The sequence below is a fragment of the Pteropus medius genome, unplaced genomic scaffold (genome assembly GCF_902729225.1).
Source record: "Pteropus medius unplaced genomic scaffold, Ma_sr-lr_union100, whole genome shotgun sequence".
Taxonomy (NCBI): domain Eukaryota; kingdom Metazoa; phylum Chordata; class Mammalia; order Chiroptera; family Pteropodidae; genus Pteropus; species Pteropus medius.
In genome coordinates this window covers 6,502,195-6,525,980 of record NW_024354499.1, presented here as the reverse complement: position 1 = coordinate 6,525,980, position 23,786 = coordinate 6,502,195, and the positions used below count along the sequence as shown (strand labels likewise).

The 23,786-nt window shown below is 37.7% G+C and overlaps 1 protein-coding gene across 1 annotated transcript; it reads right to left on the bottom strand.

Annotated features, from left to right (window-relative positions):
* Nucleotides 1-3,767: 3,767 nt before the first annotated feature.
* Nucleotides 3,768-17,042, bottom strand: POLE4 (DNA polymerase epsilon 4, accessory subunit). The gene is made up of 4 exons (XM_039852487.1): nt 16,785-17,042; nt 16,045-16,129; nt 15,322-15,363; nt 3,768-4,082 (listed from the first exon to the last, which is right to left on the bottom strand). The coding sequence occupies exons 1-4, from the start codon at nt 16,992-16,994 to the stop codon at nt 4,069-4,071; spliced, it is 351 nt and encodes a 116-aa protein (XP_039708421.1). The 5' UTR covers nt 16,995-17,042; the 3' UTR covers nt 3,768-4,068.
* Nucleotides 17,043-23,786: the final 6,744 nt, after the last annotated feature.

Here is a 23,786-nt window from a genome sequence, read left to right as displayed (position 1 = left end):
TTGATACAAATGCAAAATAGTACAGCCACTTTGGAAAACAGTTGGGCAGATTCTTTAAAAATTAAACATATATTTACAATAAAATCCAGCATTTCCACATGTATTTCCCAAGAGAAATGAAAATTTATGTTCACACAAAAACCTGTACACAAATGTTTATAGCAGCTTTATTTATAATCACTGACACTAGAAACCCAAACATCCCTCAGTTGGGGAATGGAGAAACAAAATAATGACACACACATTCCATACAATGGAATACTACTCAGCAATAAAAAGGAGCAAACTACTGATATTCGCAACACAGGTGAATCTAAAATGCATTATGACAAATTTAAAAAGCCAGACTCAAAAGTCTACATGCTGTATAACTACTTTTATGAAGGCAAAACTATAGGGGCAATAAATAGGTCAGTAGTTGCCAGGGGCTGAGGCACCAGTGGAGTGGGAGAGGAATTTCTGTGGTATGTAACTGTTCTATACCTTGATCGAGATGGTAATTGTATGCCTTTATCAAAACTCATAGAATTGTGCACTAAAGAAGGTAAATTTTACTGAAAAAAATAAAGCAGTTCATAATAGAAAAATGTCATGTGGAAGAAACTTTAGAATAACCCACTCAACTGACAAGAGAAAACTCAAAGGGGGTTATTGACATGCTGTCATCTAAGGTCATAGGAGTGGCGAGATGAGTCTCTTGACCCCCATCCGTGATCCTTAACACTACGGCAGTATTTTCCAATTTTTTTTTACCTTGAGCCTCAGTAAAAAATACATCATTACCATAAATTCAGCAGCTTAAAACAACACTCATTTACCTCAGTTCTGCAGGTCAGAAGTCTGGCACAGTGTGGCTAGATTCTGTGCTCAGGGTCTCACAAGGCCAAAGGCCAAAGCAAAAAGAACAGTTGGCCTGGGCTCTGTCTGCAGGTTCTAAGGGAAAATCCATTTCCAAGACCATTCGAGTTACTGGCAGAATTCAGTTCAACACAGTTGTGGGACTGCTGTTTCCTTGCTGGCTGTCAGTGAGAGGTTGTTCTCAGCTTCCAAAGGCTGCCCACATTCTTTGGCTCATGGCCCTCCCCCATCTTCAAAGCCAGCAGGCATTGCTCAAGTCTTTTTAATGTTCTGAATCTTTCTGGCATTCTCTTCTACCCTCAGCCAGAAGCTCTGCTTTTAAGGGCTTATGTGATCACTTTGAGCCTGCCCAGATAATCTAGGATAAACTATTTTAAAAGTCAACTGATTACTAACGTTAATTACAGGCACACCATGTTTTATTGTGCTTTACTTTATTGCACTTCACAGATATTGCGGGTTTTCACAAATCAAAATTTTGTGGCAACCATGCATCAAGCAAGCCTACCAGCTCCATTTTTCCAACAACATTTGCTCGCTTCATGTCTGTGTCACATTTTAGTAATTCTCGCAACATCTCAAACTTCCTCATATTTGTCATGGTAACTTCAAGACTTCAGTAGAGTATGAAGGAATAGCAAGAGAACCAGAATTAGAAGTGATGTCTGAAGATGTAAATGAATTGCTACAATCTCAGGACAAAACTTTAATAGATGAAGAGTTGTTTTTTATGATGAACAAAAAGAAAGTGGTTTCCTGAGATGGAATCCAATCCCAGCTAAGATGCTGTGAAGACTACTGAAATTACAACAAAGGATTCATAATGTTGTGTAAACTTTGGTAAAACAGCAGCAGGATGTAAGAGAACTGACTCCAATTTTGAAAGAAGGTCTACTGTGGGTAAAATGCTATCAAACAGCATCCTATGCTATGGAAAAATCGTTCGTGAAAGGAAGAGTCAATCTATGCAGCGAACCTCATTGTTGTCTTAAGAAATTGCCACCGCCACCCCAACCTTCAGCAACCACCACCCTGATCAGTCAGCCACCATCAACACTGAGGCAAGAACTCCCATCAGCAAAATAATTACAACTCACTAAAGGCTCAGATGATTAGCATTTTTTAGCTATATTTTTTAATTAAGGTATGTACAGTACATTTTTTCAGACATAATGCTAATGCACACTTAATATAGTGTAAACATAATTTTATATGCACTGGGAAGCAAGAAAAATTGTGACTCGCTTTATTGCGATATTTGCTCTATAGCAGTGGTCTGTAACTGAACCCACATTTTCTCCAAGGTATGCCTATACATCTGCAACATCCCCTTTGCCATGTAACATATTCAACAGGCATGACAACCAGGGGTGAAGGTAATGGGGAAATTCTGCCCACCACATACATTTTATACAATGACCTAGAATACGCACATATAAACAAAACAAAAATTAAAATACTTGCCCTTACTCAACACTCTGATGCTTTTAATATATTATTTAAAAGGCCAGTGGCAACATACTACATCAATTTCCTATCCCACTAATGGGCTACCACCTCTAATTTATCTTAAAAACAGGCCAGCATGCCCTTTTAAATTCCTATTTGCAGTAATAATGAGGCCCATGGAAGGGCCTCGGGGGTCTGTGTAAACCTTAACTTATATGAAAAGTTATGAAACTAATCACAAGAAAAATAAATGCATGTTGGGGGACATTCTACAGGATACTTCACCAGTGCTACTGAAGGCTGTTATGGTCATGAAAAATGAGAAAAGATTGAGAAATTGTCACAGATCAAAGTAGACTGGGGAGACATAACAAGTCAATGTAATATAATATCTTGGACTGGATCTTGGAACAAAAAAAAGAAATAATAGGAAAACTGGAGAAATACAAAGTCTGGAGTTAATAGTAACAAATACATGTCAGTTTCTGAGTTTTAATAAGTGTATGTGGCAATCTAAAATGTTAACAGTGGAACTACGTGAGGAGTATGTAAGAATTCTGCACTATCTTTGCAACTTTTTTCTGAATCTAGTATTACTCTAATATAAAGTTTATTTACAAAATATAACAGGACTAAGCATCTGTACATTCTAGGGAGATCTGTGAACTCTGTTATATTCAATCCATGATCCAAAAATACTTAAGACCCACTCTCCAAGGCTTCTTGGCGCTTTCCTTAACTATTGCTTCCTACCAGTTCTGCCTCCTTCCTGCTATGTCACCCATATCTTCCCTGCAAAATCCAAAATTTAGCCAGAGGCAGGGGGATGGGAAAATGAGTTACTGTTTAGTGAGTACAGTTTCAGTTTGGGAAGATGAAAAATGTTCTGGAGATGGATGATGGTGATGGTAGTAAAATATGAATTTACTTAATGCCATAAAACTGTACACTTAAAAATGGTTAAAATGGTAATTTTTATGCTGGGTATTTTACCACAGTTAAAATATAAAAATAATCCTACTGACACATACTATAACACAGAAAAACCTTGAAAACGTTATCTATGTGAAATAAGCCAGACACAAAATACAAAATTCTATTCATATGAAAATGGTCTAAAATTGTGAGTTTACATACCTGTAAATATACTAAAAACTACTGAAATTTACATTTTAAATGACTGAATTATATAGTATATGAATTATATCTCAATAAAGCTGTTAAAATGTTATATTTACTTTTAAATTTAGAATCACATTTATTGGCATTATGAAGACCTTAAGTAGTATCTAGTAAATTCTAGAACCAGATTCTGGTGACATGCTGGAAAAATGAAGAATAAATGCAAAGGCTTAGGTTTCGAACGGCTGGCAGGGAAGATCAGGAAGGTCTGTGACTGGGCATGGTAGCTCTCCAGTCATGGCAGTGAGAACAAATGCAAGACTATGAAACACACTAGCTTAAAGTTGATCAGTAACTTTTATTCCAGTCCTTACCATTCATTCAGCAATCTACACAATTCTTTTATCTCTGCCCCAAGTAGCGGCAGGTGCATCCAGGCCGGAAATGGAAGACACAAACAGTGGAAGACCTTGCAGAGAAAAACTAACAGGTGAGATCTCTGTTTACTCCGGCTTAGGTGAAGGTAGAACAGGAAGTGTAAGTGCAACATTCTAAGGACTCTGTTCTTCAAAGCTGAGGCCAACAGAGAGCTAGCTGAAGGATGCAGGTAAAGGCTCCCAAAACTTCCCTGCTCAGCAATCAATCCAAAGTACCTAAAAAGACAAAGAACAATGTGTTAAGCAAGGTGCCTTAAGAGCTGGATGCGCGTAACAAACTGGAAAGGTTAAAGTGGAAGCTGCTTTGGTACTGGCAGTTCTCTAAGACCAAAATACTTGTTCTGAAGACTATCCATCCAACAGATCCTCGGGGAAAAACATGTCAGTACAGAGGGTGGGCAGCTGGGAATTAAGCATACTGGAGAGTGAGAACCAGAGGTAGGAAAAGGGATAAGAAATTGTTGTGTTAGTTAATGAGCATTTATGAAAACCATACAAGGGGTGAGTGATACAAAATACATGAGGTTAGTTCTCTAAGCCAAGAGTTTATAACCTTTTGAAAAAGTCCCAGTTCAAGATGAGATACTAAGCCCACAAGTTTTTATGCCTTCCCATCCAAGATTCCACTCAAAAGGAAAAAAATGTTTAAGGAAAAGATATAAATCTACAAAAAGAATAGAGGGTATATCAGCAGTTAAGAGATTTCAACAATAAGCTGAGTAACAGAAATCTGACTGAGTATGTTTATAAATAGTGCAGAGGAAAAATGAGCTTAAAAATAACACGGATGGAGCTGCAGTAGAAGTAGGAGCCCATCTGCCTAGGAAACCCATGGAGAGGCTGCAGACCCAGACACCAGGAATAAGGAAAGAGACGCAAAGCTAAATGGGTTAATGACTCAAGGGTCTAGATGAGAAACAGCTGACCCCATCTCCCCACAACCCTCCCTACATGCAGCACTCCCAGAAAACAAGTATTTAAAACTTGGCAGGGGAAAAAAAATCAGAGGGCTCCCTTCTAAAGAACTAAGTGAATTATCCGGAGAACTAGAGCAGCTTCTGAAAATGCCAGTTCCCCCAGTAAAGCTTTCTGCATTCTGGCCTTTGGGGGCCCCCAGCATAACATCTGGTCCTATCCCTGCTCACCCTATAGTAGAAGTGACACACACACACACACACACACACACACACACACACACACACCTTTCCACATTTTCTTATTCCCTCATTCTCAAACAGAATGAAAATTACCAGGCATTTAAAGAAAGCCTACAAAGCAAGAGACCAAAATTTATTTTTCTTAAAAACGCTATAACTCAAATTCCTGCTGAGCTCAACTGAAAAAGTTTATTAAAATACTTTTAAAATCCTAAAGGCATTGAAGAAGCATCAAGAAAAGGCAAACCCCAAATCTAAAAAAGGCAAGAACACAAAATCCAGCCTTCAAAGCTTCTTTTGCCCTGAGGGCATTTGCCAATCCAGAAGACAGAGCTGAGAAACTGCTTTGATTTTTGACAAGCTGAGCAAACCAAGTCAAATCCCACAGTCTGCCCAGTGAAAAGGCCTGATAACCTGCCCCCACACACACTTTTTTAAAACTGAGTCCCAAATGGCTACACTCTGAGAGTAAGACAAAACCAGAATTAAACAAGCTCCCTCACAGGCTTATTATAGTTAGGGTTCGTATCACCACAGTGGCCCATAGATCCTCAAATCTTGGCTTTGGATTAAAAGGATCTTACACTAATAAATATTCCTAGGTGCCTTGCAGAAGCACATGAAAAATCTTCTTTGGAGAAAGGTTTTATAATACAGGCCTCAAATTATCCAACCATGAGACAGTACCAACAGAAACAAAAGACAAAAAAAAAAAGCCTTCAAAACACTTTGAATTAACAAAATTAACATAAAATCAATTATATTTCTATTTCTAGCAACTCAGAAATTGAAATTTTTTTAGAAAGATACCACTAACAACAGCATCGAAAATATTAAGTACTGACAGGAAAACATCTAACAATATATGTGAAGACTTTTTCAGGTAAAATTAAAAACTTAATTTAAAAAAAGTAAAGCTCTAAATAAATGAAGATATATACTATGTTCATGGACTGAAAAAGTCACTATTGTAAAAACATCATTTCTCCCCCAAAGTAATCAACAGATTCAATGTCATCCAAACCTACCCCGCTTCTAGTGGAATTTGAAAAGCAGATTCTAAAACATACATGAAAATGCAAAGAATCAAAAATAGCCAAAACACTTAAAGGACAAGGTGAGAAGATTTGCTCTCTCACCTAAAGCTCCTGTAATTGAGACAGTGTGATACTGACAAGAGAATAGACAAAAAGATCATCAAGAGAGAACAAAAAGCCCCCAAACAGCCTTGGTTTATAACAAAGGTAGCACTAAAAAGAAAATGATATAGATAAGGGAATATCTAAATAAGAAGGAAAAAAAAGAAATTAGACCACTACCTCAATCTGAAAGACAAAAAGTCAACTCTAGTTTTAAGAAAGACAAGACTATAAAGATTTTAGCATGTAGGAATTCATGACCCTGGGTTAGGGAAAATTTCCTTACTAAACAGGAAACAAATAGCACTATACACAGGAAAAAACGCATTTGACTACCTTTAATTAAAAATCCATGTTTATCAAAAGATATCTTATAGAGTGAAAAACACAAATCATAAATCATAAACCAGGAAAAGATACATCCTTCTCATATACTGAATAAGACTCATATTCAGATTATATATGTAATATTATAAATCAGTTAGAAAAAAGACAAAATATCCAAGAGAAAAACAGAACCCCCACTCCAATAAAAAAAGGACATACATATGAAAAGATGCTCAATGTCACCAGTAATCTGGGCAATGCAAATTAAAACCACAATGCAATTATCACTTACATTCCTATCATACTGGCAAAAATCAAATTCTGAGAACACCAAGCGTTGGTAAGAATGAGGAGCAACGGGAATTATCATATACTGCTTGCTGGCAGAAATGTGAAACAGATATCCAAGAAGTTTGGCAGTACCTTCAAAAGGGAGATATATATCCTATGCCTAGCAATTTTATACACACACACACACACACACACACACACACACACACCCCTAGAGAAACATGTACAAGAATGTTCACAGCAAATTAAGTCATTAAAAAAAAAAAAAGGTTATCTAACTATCCACATTAAAATGGTTCCATTGTGGTATTGTCACACAATGGCATGCCATACAGCAAAGAAAATGAACAAACCAGAGATATGTGCAACCACAAAGATGAATCTCATAAATGTGTTAACCTAAAGAAAACAGCTCTGCAACAGATGCTAACCAATAAATATATACAGTTTAGTTCTATTTGTAGAAACTTCAAAGAAACATAAAACTAAACATTAGTATTTAGGGATAAATGCTTATGTGGTAAAACTAAAGAAAATCAAGGAAGTAATTACCCAAGTCAGGATACAGTCAGGCAGGGCATGAAAAGACATGAAGAATAATATACACGGAGCTTCTGGTGGCTGACAATATTTATCTCTTGGTCTCGCTGGTATTTACAATGGTGTTAATTTTATTATTTATTGACTTTAAATTTGTTCTTTGTGTTACCTTTCGTAAGGAAAGGCTTAGAAAAGAATGTACATATTCTAAACATATTTGCATAAAACATCCAGAAGAAAAGCTATTCACAGTACTATTTTTTAACCTCTACACTCAACAGATGAAGCATGGAAGATTTAATTGTGGTAACAGCTTTAACAATGTCAAAGAATACATGACGCGAAGTGAAAGCTAGAAGTGGGCTAAAAACAGGAAAGGAAGAGATAGATACACTAAAAGTCACCCCTTACAAAGTGAGAAGACAAGAAACATGTTGAGAGTTAGGTACAACAAAAAGTTATAGTATGTTATATTAACTATAAAGGTAACAAAGAAACTAAAAATGATACAACTACAATTAAAAGAAATGTTCAAGGAAATAATGTTTAAGAAGATAAAAACCATGAATAATAAAATAGCAATGACTATGTATCTATCAACAATTATTTTCAATGTAAGTGGGTTAAGTGCTCCAATCAAAAGACATAGGATGGAGATTAGATTAAACATGGCAGCAAGAGAGAGATTACCAGATCTCTCCCTTTGAAACAACAATAAGCTGAACTCCTCTAAAACTCAACAAAAACCACCCAAACTGCACACCAGCACGTCTGAGCGTGAGATCTTCACATAAGAGCTACCAGAGGTCAGAAGCCCAGGAGTTGGGCAGTGGCCTGGGAGAAACAAAGAAGCTGCCTCTCGGAGCTCCCTGTAGGAGGGGCGGCGGAAAGAAAGTGTGGAGAGTGACCTGAACAGCCCTGCCTGGGAGTGCTGTGAGCTCCACACGGCTGGTGGCAGTGCACAATCATCAGGGCAGAGAACCAGGGATGGCAGAAAAGCAGGGACGATAGAGAAGCAACAGTTGATTTTTAACACCCGCGGATGCAAAACTGAGGCTGAGTCGCAGCCTCCAACTCCCAACCCAGAGGGCCCCTTCTCCCATACCCTCCCAGACGTAACGCAACGGAGCGCCAGGAGAATCTGAGTGAACGCTACCTAAACTGTCACTAACACTGACAAGAACTGAGATTGAGGGTAGCAAGCATGATTAAACATCTATAAAGAAAAAAAAGGTATTATTAACACTTTATATAAAGCAGATATTCAAGAGGCTTAGACGCCACCTACTGGAGACCAAATGAAAAACACTTTATTTACAACAGGCTAGAGACTAGTACATAATAAATCTTCTTTGTGGAAAAAAGAAAAAAAGCAGAACACACTTCCATAAACGTCCAGGCAGAGAAATAGTCCATTAAACACCATGAACAACCAAGGTGACAAGGCGGCTCAGAAAACTCTCCAGAAAATAAGCTTACGGACATGGAAATAGGCAACTTAAATTCTGGATGGTACTTCTGAAGAAATTCAGTGAGATCCGAAACTAATCATATCACAATTTCAGGAATTAAAAAAACAACTAGATGAGCAGAATGGATTCTTTAGCAAGCAGACTGAAACCTTCAAAAAGAACTGAATAGACCTTCTGGAGATAAAGAACACACTGCGAGAGGTGAAAAATGAAATAACAAGCTTGGGAAATAGAGTCGACCAAATGGAGGAAAGGATCAGTGATATCGAAGACAGAAATCTAGAAATAAATCAGAAAGAAAAGAGAAATCGAAGAATGAAAAATAATGAAAGAGAAATACAAGAACTAGCTGATACCATCAGGAGAGGAAACATAAGAATAATGGGAATTCTCGAAGGGGAGGAAAAGGAGCAGGGATTAGAAAGCATTTTCAGACAAATAGTTGACAAGAATTTGTCACTCTAAGGAGTGAGCTGCAGCTTAGAATTCAAGAAGTCAATAGAACACCCAATTATCTCAACCCAAAAAGGCCTTCACCAAGACACATCGTATTAAAATTATCAAAAATCAACAACAAAGACAGAATTCTCAGGGCAGCCAGGGAAAAGACAGTAACCTATAAAGGAAAACCCATTAGATTATTGTCGTACTTCTCAGCACAACCCGACATTTACAGAGCCTTCCATCCCAAAACAGCTGCTTATATATTCTTCTCTAGTGCACATGGAACATTCTCAAGAATCGACCACATACTGGGACACAGAGATAGCCTCAACCATTATAAGAGGGCTGAAATCACACCAACCATATTCTCTGATGATAATGCTTTGAAACTAGAGATCAACTGAAAAAAGATGTCAGGAAGAACCACAAATACATGGAGATTAAACAACATGCTACAGAAGAATAACTGGGTCAGAGAAGAAATACAAAGATATCAAGAGATACATAGAAATGAATGATGATAGTACAACACATCAAAACTTTTGGGACACGGCAAAAGCAGTCATAAGAGGAAAGTTCATAACATTCCAGGCCTACCTCCAAAAACAAGAACGAGCCCAAATAAATAACCTAATGCTTCCTCTTAAAAAACTGAAAAAGGAAGAACAAATGAAGCCTAAACTCAGCAGAAAGAAAGAAATAATCAAATTAGAGCAGAAAAAATAAAATTGAAAACAAAAAAACAATAGAAAAAATAAATACAAAAAAGAGCTAGCTCTTTGAGAAGATTAATAAAATTGACAAACCCCTGGCTAGACTCACTAAAGAAAAAGGAGAAAGGACACAAATAAACAAAATCAGGGATGAAAGGGGAAATTACAACTGATATTGCAGAAATACAAAGGATCATACAAGAACACTTTGAAAAGTATATAACACCAAGTTAAATAATCTATAGGAAATGGACCCGTACTTAGAAAAATACAACCTTCCTAGACTGAATCAAGAAGAACTGGAAAATCTAAATAGATCGATCAGCAGTATGGAAATTGAAACAATCATCAAAAAACTACCAAAAAAGTAAAAGTCCAGGACCAGATGGCTTCACCCGTGAATTCTACCTAACATTCAAAGAAGATTTAATACCTATTATCCTCAAACTCTTCCAAAAGATCGAAGAAAGGCAATACTTCACAACTCATTTTATGAGGCCGATATTACTGATTCCAAAACCTGGTAAAGATAACACAAAAAAAGAAAACTACAGACCAATATCTCTCATGAACACAGATGCAAAAATCCTAAATAAGATACTAGCAAATCAAATACGGAAACATATTTAAAAAGATTATACACCACGATCAAGATGGCTTCATCTCAGGGGCACAAAGATCGATTAATGTGATACACAACATAAATAAATTAAAAAATAAGAATCATATGATTATATCAATAGATGCAGAAAAAGACTTTGACAAGATACAGCATCCATTTATGATCAAAACACTTCACAAAATTAGTATAGAAGGAAAGTATCTTAACATAATAAAGGCCATCTATGACAAACCCTTAGCTAACGTTACACTTAATGGTGAAAAATTAAAAGCCTTCCCTCTAAGATCAGGAATAAGACAAGGCTGTCCACTATCACTACTCTTCAATATAACATTGGAAGTCCTAACAAGTGCAATCAGACAAGAGAAAGATATAAAAGACATCCAAATAGGAAACGAAGAAGTCAAACTCTCACTACAGATGACTTGATTCTCTATATAGAAAACCCTAAAGACTCCACAACAACACTACTAGAAACAATGAACAAATACAGTAAAGTATCTGGATACAAAAACGTTCAAAAATCCATAGCGTTCCTATACTCTAACAACGAAGCGTCAGAAAAAGAAGTGGAAAAAATAATTCCTTTCACAATTGCAACAAAAAGAATAAAATATCTAGGAATAAATCTAACAAAATATGTGAAGGACCTATATAATGAAAACTATAAGACCCTGTTAAAAGAAATCGAAGAAGATACAAAGAAATGGAAAGATATTCCGTGTTCTTGGATTGGAAGAATCAACATAGTTAAAATGACCTTATTATCTAAAGCATTATACAGATTTAATACAATCCCCATCAAAATCCCATTGGCATTTTTTAAAGAAATAGAAAAAACAATCAGATTTGTATGGAAGCACAAAAGATCCCGAATTGCCAAAGCCATCCTGAGAAAAAAGAACAAGACTGGAGGCATCACTCTGCCCGACTTCAAATTATACTACAAAGTGACAATAATCAAAAGAGCATGGTATTGGCAGTAAAACAGACATACGGACCAGTGAAACAGAATCGAGAGTACAGAAGTAAACCCATATTTATGTGGCAAATAATTTTCAAGAAAAACGCCAAAAATACAGTGGAGAAAGGAAAGCCTCTTCAAAAAATGGTGCTGGGAAAACTAGAATGCCACCTACAAAAGAATGAAAATAGACTGTTGTCTATCGCCACACACCAAAATTAACTCAAAATGGATTAAAGATCTGAATATAAGACCTGAAACAATAAAATGCATAGAAGAAAACATAGGAACTCAACTCAAGGACCTTGGACTTAAAGAAGATTTTATGAATTTGACCTCAAAGGCAAGGGAAGTAAAAGCAAAAATAAATGAATGGGATTGCATCAAACTAAAAGGCTTCTTCTCAGCAAAAGAAACCATCAACAAGGTAAAGAGACAACCATCCGAATGGGAAAATATATTTGCAAGCAACATCTCTGATAAGGGCCTAATATCCAAAATATACAAAGAACTCATACGACTCAATAACAACAAAAAAACAAATAATCCAATCAAAAAATGGGCAGAGGACCTGAACAGACACTTCTCCCTAGAGGACATACAAATGGCCAACAAATATTTGAAAAGATGCTAGCTATTACAGAAATGCAAATCAAAACCACAATGAGATACCATCTCACACCTGTTAGAATGGCTATAATCAACAGGACAAGTAATAACAAATGTTGGAGAGGATGCGGAGAAATAGGAACCCTCATACACTGCTGGTGGGACTGCAAATTGGTACAGCCACTATGAAAAGCGGTACAGAGGTTCCTCAAAAACCTAAGAATTGACCTACCATGTGATCCAGCAATCCCTCTACTGGGTATTTACCGCAAAGACTTGAAAACTCATATTTGAAAAGATATTTGCACACCGATATTCATAGCAGCATTATTCACAGTGGCCAGAACATGGAAGCAACTGAAGTGTCCTATGATAGATGATTGGCTAAAGAAGCTGTGGTACATATATACAATGGAATATTACTCGGCAATAAGAAGAGACGAATTACTGCCATTTGCAACAACATGGATGGACTTTAAAATAATCATACTAAGCGAAATAAACCAAACAGAAAAGATTGAAAATCACATATGTGGGATATAAATCTAAAAGCAACAAATGAACAGGACTAACAAACAGAGACTCATGGACATGGACAATGGACTAGTGGTTACCAGAAGGGAGGAGGGGGGGAATTAAAAAGTAAAGTGTTAAAAAGATTATGTATATATAGTATGAAAAAAATAATAAACTGGCATTTAAAAAATGTAAAAAAAGAAAAAATAGGTTGGCCGAATGGATAAGAAAACTAGACCCTTATATATACTGCCTAGGAGAAACTCACTTCAGATCCAAAGACACACACAGACTGAAAGTAAAGGGATAGAAAAAAATATTTCAAGAAAATGGAAACAAAAAACAAAAAAGCTATGGTAGCAATACTGATACCATACAAAATAGACTTTAAAACAAAGACTATAACAAAAGACAAAGAAGGACCCACCAATCACACTTCAGGGTATTTATCTGAAGAAATCCAAAACACTTACTTCAAAGGGACATGTGCATCCATATGTTCACTGCAGCATTATTTACAATAGCTAACATACAGAAGCAACCTGGATGTCCATCAATGGATGAAAGAAGCGGTGGTACATATATACAATGAAATATTACTCAGCCATAAAAAAGAATGAAATCTTGCCATCTGCAACAACATGGACTAACTTAGAGGATATTATGCCGAGTGGAGTAAGTCAGACAAGAATAAGTGCCATTTGATTTCACTCACATGTGGAATCTAAAGAACAAAATAAACAAATAAAACAGAAACAAATTCATAGATACAGGGAACATTTTGATGGTTGCCAGATAAGAGGCGGGTTAGGAGGATGGGTGCAAAAAGATAAGGGATTAAGAAGTAAAATTTGGTAGTTACAAAACAGTCATGGGGATGTAAAGTATAGCATAAGAAATATAATCAATAATATTGAAATAACTATATATGGTGCCAGTTGGGTACTAGATTTAGCAGAGTGATCACTTCATAAGTTAAATAAATGTCTAATCGCTATGTTGTAAACCTGAAACTAATAAAATATTCTATATCAACTGTAATTGAAAAATTAAAAATTATTAAAAATAATGATACAACTACCAAAACATGGAAAGAAGGAAGGGATTTATGGGGTAGTATAGGTTAGACAAATCTTCATTTGTCATAGAAATCAATAGATAACATCTATAGTTGGTAAATCAAGAAAGAAGCATATTATTTAGAAATATAGGTAACCACCTAAACTAAAAATATAAGGGTGAGGGGCAGCAGCTGTATTTCATTATAAAACATTAAGTAATTATTTGATTTTTAAGCATGTATACATATTGCCTTTATTAAAAAAGAAAAAATGGTTTCCTACTTAGAACATACACTAAGGACATAACATTTACTTTACCAGGTACAAAATAATATAAATGGACTGTATGCACAGGGCCAAAATTTTAGTCTACTAGTGTAGGATAAGCAGAGGGTTCAATTACTGAGATAATTGGATTGGAAGATGAAAATGAATACATCCACCACTCAATAAATGGTCATTATTAAAAATTCGAGCTACGCATTATGCCATGGAAGAAGCTAGAGTGGAAAACTACATAGGATCTCTCCACTTCTATTCCTGGCACCCTCCAATTTATGACCCACAGGGCACTAGTGTTACGTATGTCTTTAAAATACAAATCTGATATCGCTCATCTCTTTGAAGAGCTGGTAATTAAAAATGAGCGGATAAAGTAGTCTCCAAACATTTTTGAATGGAGAATTTACAGAAAGTCGATCACAAGGTGTTTGCCTTATGTAGATAGCTAACAAGTTAATTTTAGGAAAAAATGAGATGGAAAGAGAAGCTTGAGAAAGATCTAAAAATTAATAAATGAAGCTGATCATTAAGATACATGGAAATGTATCTTAAAAAGATACATTTTTGATATATTTAGAAAAATATATCAAAAGGGCCAGGAGCCTAGATTATACAGAGATGCAAAACAAGACCATTAAAATAATGAAATAAATCAAGAAAAGATTTCTGAAGGTAATGAGGTTTGAAGAGGCAATGAGAACACCCTAGTATGGTGAAGGTACATGGCTTTCAAAAAACTAGTCAGAGTACGTGTAAGTAAGAGTAAACTGATCAGATTTAGGAATTAAGCAGCAGAAACTGCTCTAAGAGAAGGTAGCTAAAATGAGGTATTTCAAATATTTGCTATTTCAAGGACAAGATTTAGTTAGTGCATGAGTTAATCTAAAATTCCCAAGAACAAACAGACAGAGGCAAGTACAGAATCTCACTGCAGCAAAATAATCACTTACCACTAACTACTGAAGAAGAAAAAGGAACAAGAAGTAACCCTTTAAATGTTGGCAACTGTCTCTGATCTTTAGCATTATGATGAGAGGGAAGATTTATATCTAGGAATGGAAATCAAAGTAGGAATCAACCTTCAGAATCCAGCGAATTCTACTGGGGTCTTCATTTCTCTTCCATTTCAGATAGAAGCAATTGTCAGCTAAATCTCACCAGATGTAGCAAGTTAGTTTTTCCTATCTTAATAGGAAATAGGAAGAACGAAACATCACAAACCAGGAAGAACCAAGCATCCATTTTATTAGGTTTTGAACTCAGATCATTAGCATAGAAAAGACAAGTGGAAGTAATTACCCACTGATAGAGAACTCACCTTCCAGAAAAGCAAACTCATCCACAGCTTCTATTGCATTATCTGAAACACAAAGCAAAGGGACACCTGACTATCTCTGGTCATCTGGACATCATCCCCCAAAAACACAACTCATACAGTGCAGGGCATGAGGCCGTATGCAAATCAGGGCATGCATAAAATTTGTCCCTTTGCTATTCTGAGATCCATGTCTACTCTACTACCAAATCTTACATATCAGCTATCTCTCTACAAGAGTAAGAAAACCCTGAGCAAATACTGGTCAGTGGAGGGAACCTCTTTGCTCTGAAAATCATCAGAGAAGAGTTTGGCAATATAGCAGGGAACGTGAGAATACGTTATATGAAAGCTTACATATGTGTTAAAGTTACTAGGCTAGAAAGGAGAGTCAGAAATCAAACGTCCAGTTTCTAGGGGAAATAAAAATGTTAACCCTTGCACAATGTGGCAGAAAGCATAAAGGGGTCTAGTCAGCTTTGGCAACAGCTAGACTCCTTTCCTTGTCTGTCCCACCACCCTTCCAACAACCCAAAGCATAAAGACTCTAAAGGTAGGGCTTTCTGGCACTATGGCAGTCCAACAAAAAACATCCCAGGGACAGACCCTGAAACATCTCCCATCTTACAGTGACGCCTTCTTAACCAAAGGGAAGCCTCATCCAGCCCTCCCTTGTACACCCCCAATGCCAGATACCACTTTACCCAAATGCCAGTGACACTTTACCCAAATCCCTCCTCTGGAGGGTTTTCCTCTTCCCTTGTTGAGCACAGCAGTAGGCATCTTTTGCAATAGTCTCCACAAACAGTTCCTGTGAAGCAAACAAGGAGAGGTGTACAGTAAGTCATCACGTAACGTATACAATAGGTTATGGGACTTTAAGTGAAAGGACACGGTAACGAAACCAATTTTACCATAGACTAAGTGATATAAACAGTTAAGTTCCTAGGGTACCTCATCAACAGTATATGGAAACAACGTTCAACAAAAAAAAAAAAAATGAAGTTTTCGGAGATCTACTGTATCAGTCGGTTCTAGCATCATCTGAGAGAGGAGTGAAAGTGGGCTCAGGTGCACGGGGAAGTTCTCAGGGACTTCAAGTTCTACTCCCCTTTCCCCTCCCTCACTTGTAAATCCACTCCACTCATTCATCTGCAACTACAAGTTCTAAGTTAGACACGGGAGATGCAAATTAACGTCTTTGGCCAGGCTCTCATGATGACACAGGTGTGTTAGCAATACAACTCCTGCATTATGACCCTTTTCCTGTCTTCCCTTCCTACACTCACACCTCAGAATCCAGCCCGGGCCCTGCACCTCCCAGTCCTCCGCTCACCCGGCCCAGGCCCTCCTCTTCCTCTGCCCCCCAACTCCGGCCCACGCCGCCGCTAAGCCCCGCCCCTTGCCACGCGCCCCGCCCCTCTCCTTGCGCCCCACTCCTTGCGCCCCTCGCGCTCCTGCCTCACCGCGGCTCGTGCCAGAATGAAGATGGCTTCCTGTCCCGCGAGCGTCACGTCGGGGTCCGCCTTAACCAAGGCCTTCACTCGTGCCAGAGGCAGCCTCGAGAGACGAGGCCCGGGCGCACTGGTCGAGGCTTGGGGCTGCGGGGCCGCTGCCTCCCCACTGGGCCCCTCCTCCTCCCGGGGCGTCCCGCTTCCAGCAGCCACAGCCGCCATCCAGGAAGCGAGCAAGCTGCGCGCGGCCGCCGACTGTGCGCGCGCATACGGCGCCGGCGCCTTTCCCCGCGCGCGGGGAGGCCACGCCCCCTCTGGCGTGAGTGCCCGCCCTTCTAGCGGCTGCTGATTCCTGGAAATCCCAGCGAGTCGGGACCAGATGCGGGGCCGGCGTGCGTGCTTGCTCGGTTCCACTGCACCGCCCCACCACTGGCTGTAGTGGCCCCGCTGGCCGTTTCCGTGACCCTCCAGCGCCGCCTGGCCTAGTTGAGCCCAGGCAGCGCCTCTCAGTTGAATAGGGTGGCTGGGAGACGCTCTGGTTCTGAGAAGAGCGAGCGCGCAGGTATGGAAAAACCCAGACTTGGCCCGCCAAGAGTCTTAGTCAATGCAAAATTGATACCCAAGGCTGAGAAGGGCATGTGCCCAAGGGAGGCCCCGAAGTTTCCCAGCGTGCGGGAAAGAGGGTGCCAAGGAGGACGCGAAATCTGGACCAGCTTCAAGGAGAACAAGATGCTCTTGAAAGAAGGGTAAGACTTCGGCAGCAGAAATGGAAGAAGTTCAGTCCAGACGGGAAATCACAAGAAAAAGACATAGAAGCTGGAAAACAAAGTTGTGGCAATCACAAGACAGCCACATTCATTCGATCATGAATTACATCAAAGTCTTGCTTCTCAGACTTTATTCACAGATACCTTTACTCTTAGAAATTATTGAAGACCCCCAAAGAGCTTTTGTTTCTGTAGGTTATATTGACACTTGTATTAGAAATTAAAACGAAGTTTAAAATATTCATTTAAAATAACTGATACATTACATGTTAGCATAAGTAAATTTTTTTAATGAAAAAAAGCCTCTTTAATGTTTGTCTTAATAGAAGACAAATGGATTCTCTAGCTGCTTCTGTATGTTAACATCACTTTTCACATAGATCTGAAAACCACTCTTCTTGAGAGAAAGAATGAAAAGAGAAAATAACCTCTTCATGTTATTAATGAAACCAGACCTTAACTGTTTCTTTGAGTGTCTTTCTAGAAATACCAATATCTCCTTCCCAAACCCTGAGCAACAGCCAGGCCAAACCTGGCTCCATTGGACTAGTGTCCATGGCTGGAGTCTGCTAGAAGGACTATCCTTGTCCAGCTGATAAACTTTTGACTTACAAAAGCCTAAAAGTTCTCCCTCAGATCATGCTAACTAGTCATTTTCTACACATGCGATGTATGAAGAGACATGGAGCCTGGCTGCCCACAAAGGAGAACCAAAGACTTCCATAAAGACTACCCGATCATCACTTCTCTAAGCCTACCCTACCCCTTCCTCTCCACCACAAAAATCACTACTAGTTCACTAATGGGGGAGACTAATTTGAGCCTTGCCTCTGGTGTCCATGTGGCTGCCTCACAATTAGTCTTCTCTGCAAAAGACCATGACCTCTGGATTTGGCTTTTCAGTTGTACATTCAGCAAAGAACCCACTTACTCGGATTGATTACATTAAGGAAATAGTTTTGATTTCACAGACCCCTGAAAAGGGTCTCTCAGAACACACACACACATGTCTCCACACCACACCTTGAGATCTGCTGGCACAGAGGAAGAGCTGATATTTGCAAAAATAAGTTTAATATAAATCAATTCTGTTTTAATAGCTTGCATTTTTTCAGCACTTGCTATGTGCATGATTTAAAGTGCTTTACATTTATGTATGTCATGTTGACTTAACATCATTTTCATAATACCCTATTTGAAATAGTTAATATCTTAACCTTATTTTACAGTTGAGGAAACTGAAACAGTTAATTCACTGAGGAACAAAGTAAAGAAAATGGAGTCGCTGTAGTTAAGCTACTAAATTACTAAAATCAAGTAGTAGGTTGAGGTATGAGAAAATGATTATACTTTTGTTTTAACTAGCTTGGGAGCTTAAATTTTTAAACTTTGCAGTTCTACATCAATGCCCAGATACACATCAAATCTCCAAATAACCCTCTGATTACCCCACAAGGACTAAGGAAAGAATATTCATGTGTCTAGACTACTTGACATCCAGATCACCAGACATTTAGAAATTACGCTCTTGGACTAACCCAGAGGCTAAGAATGCAGAACTGATTCTTCTCAAGAACGTGCATTTTACTATAAGAAATCCTACCTTTTCTTTCTTCTTCAGAATATTCTGGGTATTGCCTAATTGTGTTTTCAGTTTTCAAACCCTAAAACTTTTGAATAAATCTTTATCATTTATTTCGAGCCAAAGCCTCCTGATTTCATTTACGTTTAGTCGACATCACCCACAGTGGGATGTGGTGAAAGTCAAGATAAAGTTGAATTAGATAACATCTGAATCACTCTCCCTTCCAAAACGATGTGGTAAACTCTACTGACTGGATTAGCAGAATAAGAGGCTTGACCAAGATTACAATCATCAGAAGGGGGTCTGAATCTCTGAAAATCTCACTGCAGCCTCCTTTAGGACCTCAGTCCTGAGTCCATCTTCAGATTACATTTGTGGACACTCCTGTACCTAGAAAGCTCCACACAAAATATATAAAAGCATGGCCAGATTCTTGTGTCACTTTGCAGCAGAACACTTCATGGAGCAATATTTCAACAATGTCAATGTAGTTAAGTACTAATGACAGCCTAAATTCTAAGTTAATACAATGAAAGAGTTGACCACTGTAAGGACAGGATTCAGTGAGACTTCCCAAATGTTCTAACTCAGATGGGTTTTGGAAAATTGTCTCTTTAAGCTCCCTTTCTTGCCAGCTTTTTCTGTTATTTATATTTTCCCTACCTTCCTTTAATTTCCTCCTCTTCCCCTCCCTTTTCTCCCCATAATGCCCATTTTTTCCCACATCACTTGAGTATTTTATCACTTGGCCAAGCCCCTTACTTCCTTTCCCAAGTTTTACTGTGACTAACAGAAAGAAGTTTATTTAGACCACACAGGACTTTCTGACTATGAGCGCTAAAAGGCATTAAATTATGTTAAAAGGGGAAATCATGCTTTACTATCTTTGAATGTCAGTGGCAAAGGGGCAGAGGAAACGAAGGTCAAAAAAGCCACAAACTTAAAAGAAAAGGCTTGCATATCAATCCATATAGAATGAAATGCTAAAATCTTTAAAAAGCTACAAGAGGAAAATGCAAAAAAAAATGTCATGTGAACATTTTACATAATAAACTAATGATTAAAGACAACTTACCATCTACCTCCTAAGGTAAGAGTTCTATCCAGGGGATATGTATTCAAAGGAAACCAATAACACTTTATTTATTAATTTTTTTTTTTAAAATAATTGCATGTGTTAAAATATAAAAGTCAACTAAGTAAATTTTAAAGATCCGATTGGCTTTATTTATTCAACAGCTCATGGACTGGGCAGCATCTAACCTATCAGGTAGAAAGCAGCTCTGAATAGCTGTACAAGGCAAGAGATTTTTATAGACCAAAGAAAGCAGGAACAGGAAAGTTATACTGGGCATTTGATGATTGGTTAAAGCGGGGTTACTTTCCTTATACAGAGCAAAAGGAAATTATGGAAACAGGTTAGATAACTTATGCTAAGCAGACAAACATGGATTGGTTGACCTAGGCTTTCCTTTTCTAGAAGAGCCACGCATAGAAACTTAGTTAAGTTTTGGTTTGCTAACATGGAGTTTAGCATGACCATCTTTGGCCTATTCTTGGGCCTACTATTTTATGTGTTGTATGTGTGTGTGTGTGTGTGTGTGTGTGTGTGTGTGTGTGTGTGTGTGTGTACACATACACATACTCTGAAAAAATGAAAAAAAAGAAAAAAGTATCATGAGCTTGTCCATAGAAACCTTGGGAAGCAGGAATTACTTAAGCATTTAAAAGTCAAACTATTAGAAATAGAAAGTATATTGATAAAAAGAAAAAAGAGAAGCAACAGGAAATTTTTTTAAATCTTGAAAAGATGGGTCTTAAAAACAAGAGAAAAGTTTGCTTTTCATCAATGCAACCTTTGAAGAAATTGCTTAGGCAGTGGTTCCCAATTTTGCCCTCCTAACTTTGATTGAAGTAGTTTTTCTCTACAAATCTTAGCATTATATTTCTGGTTACAATGAATATATGTTACCCTTGTTATTTAAAAAATTGCAAAAAAAAAATAATTTTAAAAAGAAAGGAAATTTAGGAAACATCATAGTAGGACTGTAAAGAAACAAGAAATGGTTTACAAAGAGTGGCTGAATATGCACTGTGTACTGGAAGACATACTTGGTGAATAAATATACCCACCTAGATCAAAGACCATTAAGATAAAACACATCTCTTCTTCTTCCAGGCCAAACCAGGTCCTGCAGGATGTCAATAGTTCCAATCATTACCCCAAAAACAAACATGGCAGGGAGGGGTAAAAGCAAACTCCTTCGACTTGAAGGCACTCAGACTAGAATATCTTGGAGGCAAATTAACTCTGCCACCCTTGAAGATGTTGCCTCACACTTCTCTAACACCAGAGCCAGCAGAAGTGAATGGATTCATCACTATGCAAGTGTGTGAGTGTGTGTGCACATGCGTGCGTGCATACATACATATAAGAGAAATGCAATAAATATATTGAAATAGAGATTCCATGGCCACTAATTTATTTATTTTTTGATGAATAAAAATTGTACAATTTAAGGTATACAGCATAGTATTTCGATATGTGTATACATTGTGAAATGATTACCACACTCAAACTAGTTAACATATTCATCACCTCCCATAGTTACCCTTGTGTGAATGTCTTAAAACACTTGAGATCTATTCTCTTAGCAAATTTCAAATACACAATACATAACTACTAACTATAGTCACCATATTGTACATTAAGTCTCCAGAACATATCCATCTCATAACTGAAAGTGTGTACCCTGTAATCAATATCTTCCCTTTTCCTCCAACCCCAGCCTCTGGTAACCACCATTCTAGCTCTGTTATTATGAGTTCAACTTTTTTTTTAATCCCACATATAAGAGAGATCATGTGATATTTGTCTTTCTGTATCTGGTTCATTTCACGTAGCATAATATCCTCCAAGTTTATTCATGTTGTCACAAATGCAGGATTTCCTTTTTTTTTTAGGGCCAAATAATATTCCATTGTATATTTTTGCCACATTTTCTATCTATTCATCTGCTGATGGACACTTAGGTTGTTTCTACAGCTGGGTTACTGTGAACCATGCTGCAATAAACAAGAGAGTTCAGATATCTCTTCAAGATACTGATTTTATTTCTCTTGAATATATACACAGAAGTATAATTGCTAGGTCATATGGTAGCTCTAGTTTTAATTTTTTGAGGAATCACCATACTGTTTTCCATAATAGCTCTATCAATTTACATTCCCACCAACAGTACACAAGTGTTCCCCTTCCTTCACATCCTGGCCCACACTTTTGACTTTTTAATAATAGCCATCCTAGCAGTTGTGAGGTGATAGATAGCTCATTGAGGTTTCGATTTGCATTTTCTGGATGATTAGTGATAGTGAGCACCTTTTCATGTATTTGTTGGCTATTTGTACGTCTTCTTTGGAAAAATGCACATTCAGGTCCTTTACCCACTTTTTAATTGTATGTAGGTTTTTTGCTATTGAGTTGTATGAGATTTTTTATATATTTTGGATATTGGGTATTTGGAATATTTATATATTTTGGATATTTTCTCCAATTCTGTAGGTTGCCTTTTCATTGTATTGATTGTTTCCTTTGCTGTGCAGGAACTCTTTAGTCTGATGTAGTGCTACTTGTTTATTTTTGCTTTTGTTGCCCATGCTTTTGGTGTCAATTCCAAAAATATACATATCATTCCCAAGACCAGCATTAAGGAGCTTGACATCCCCTATGTTTTCTTCTAAGAATTTTATGTTTCAGGTCTTATGTTTAAGTCTTTAATCTGGTTTAAGTTGATTTTTGCAAGTAGTATAAGATAGGGGTTCAATTTCATTCTATTTCATGTGGATAACCCATTTTCTCTAATTCTACCTCCTTAAGGTATTTCATTAGTAAAGATCATACTTTTCTTTTTTAAATCCCTTTAAAGATATTCCCATGGAAGTAGGGAAATAGAATATTCAAGAGGGCCAACTTTCTAACAAAAAATATGGCCCCACTCTTATCATCATAATTGCCACCTCTATAAAAATAATCTGTGAAAGTGTCAAAGTTCAGTCCAGAGATGCAGCCCAAACTCCAAATTTTAGATGAGAGGGAAAATTCTGAGGGTCCTAATAACTCATGAAGGAAGTAGACAGGTGTCAGAAGCCCGTGGCATTGACCACAGATCTGATCAGTGAGTGGGGCTGGAATGATGAGGACATGGCTCCTGATATAGAGGGAGTAGATGTTGCCTAACAGTCCCTGATATTTAAGACTTCTAGAAATACTTGGCTTCCCTAGGAGTTTACCTTGATGCTTGTCTCGGATGCTGGCCTTTAGACCTCAATAGCTAAACTCATCTCTTACCTTGACCCTGTCCCAGCCTCTGGAACAACTTCCTAACAGCCACTTCTAAGGTTTCAGCCAGGGCTCCTGCCTGAGTCATCTATTGCTGATCATTCCACCTGACTTTCACCTACCCACTTTACCTACAGCTGCTGACTAAACCTTTGCCCTACCTGACTTTCTTCCCAACTTATATGCCCTGTTGACCTCCCCCACTGTCCTGCTTTTTTAAGTGATCCAGACTCTAGTAAGAGAAATCAAATCAACATCATTAGGGATAAGCCCACAAATAAAATACTAATAAATGGAATGAGTTGCTCTAAACTCTATCTCCT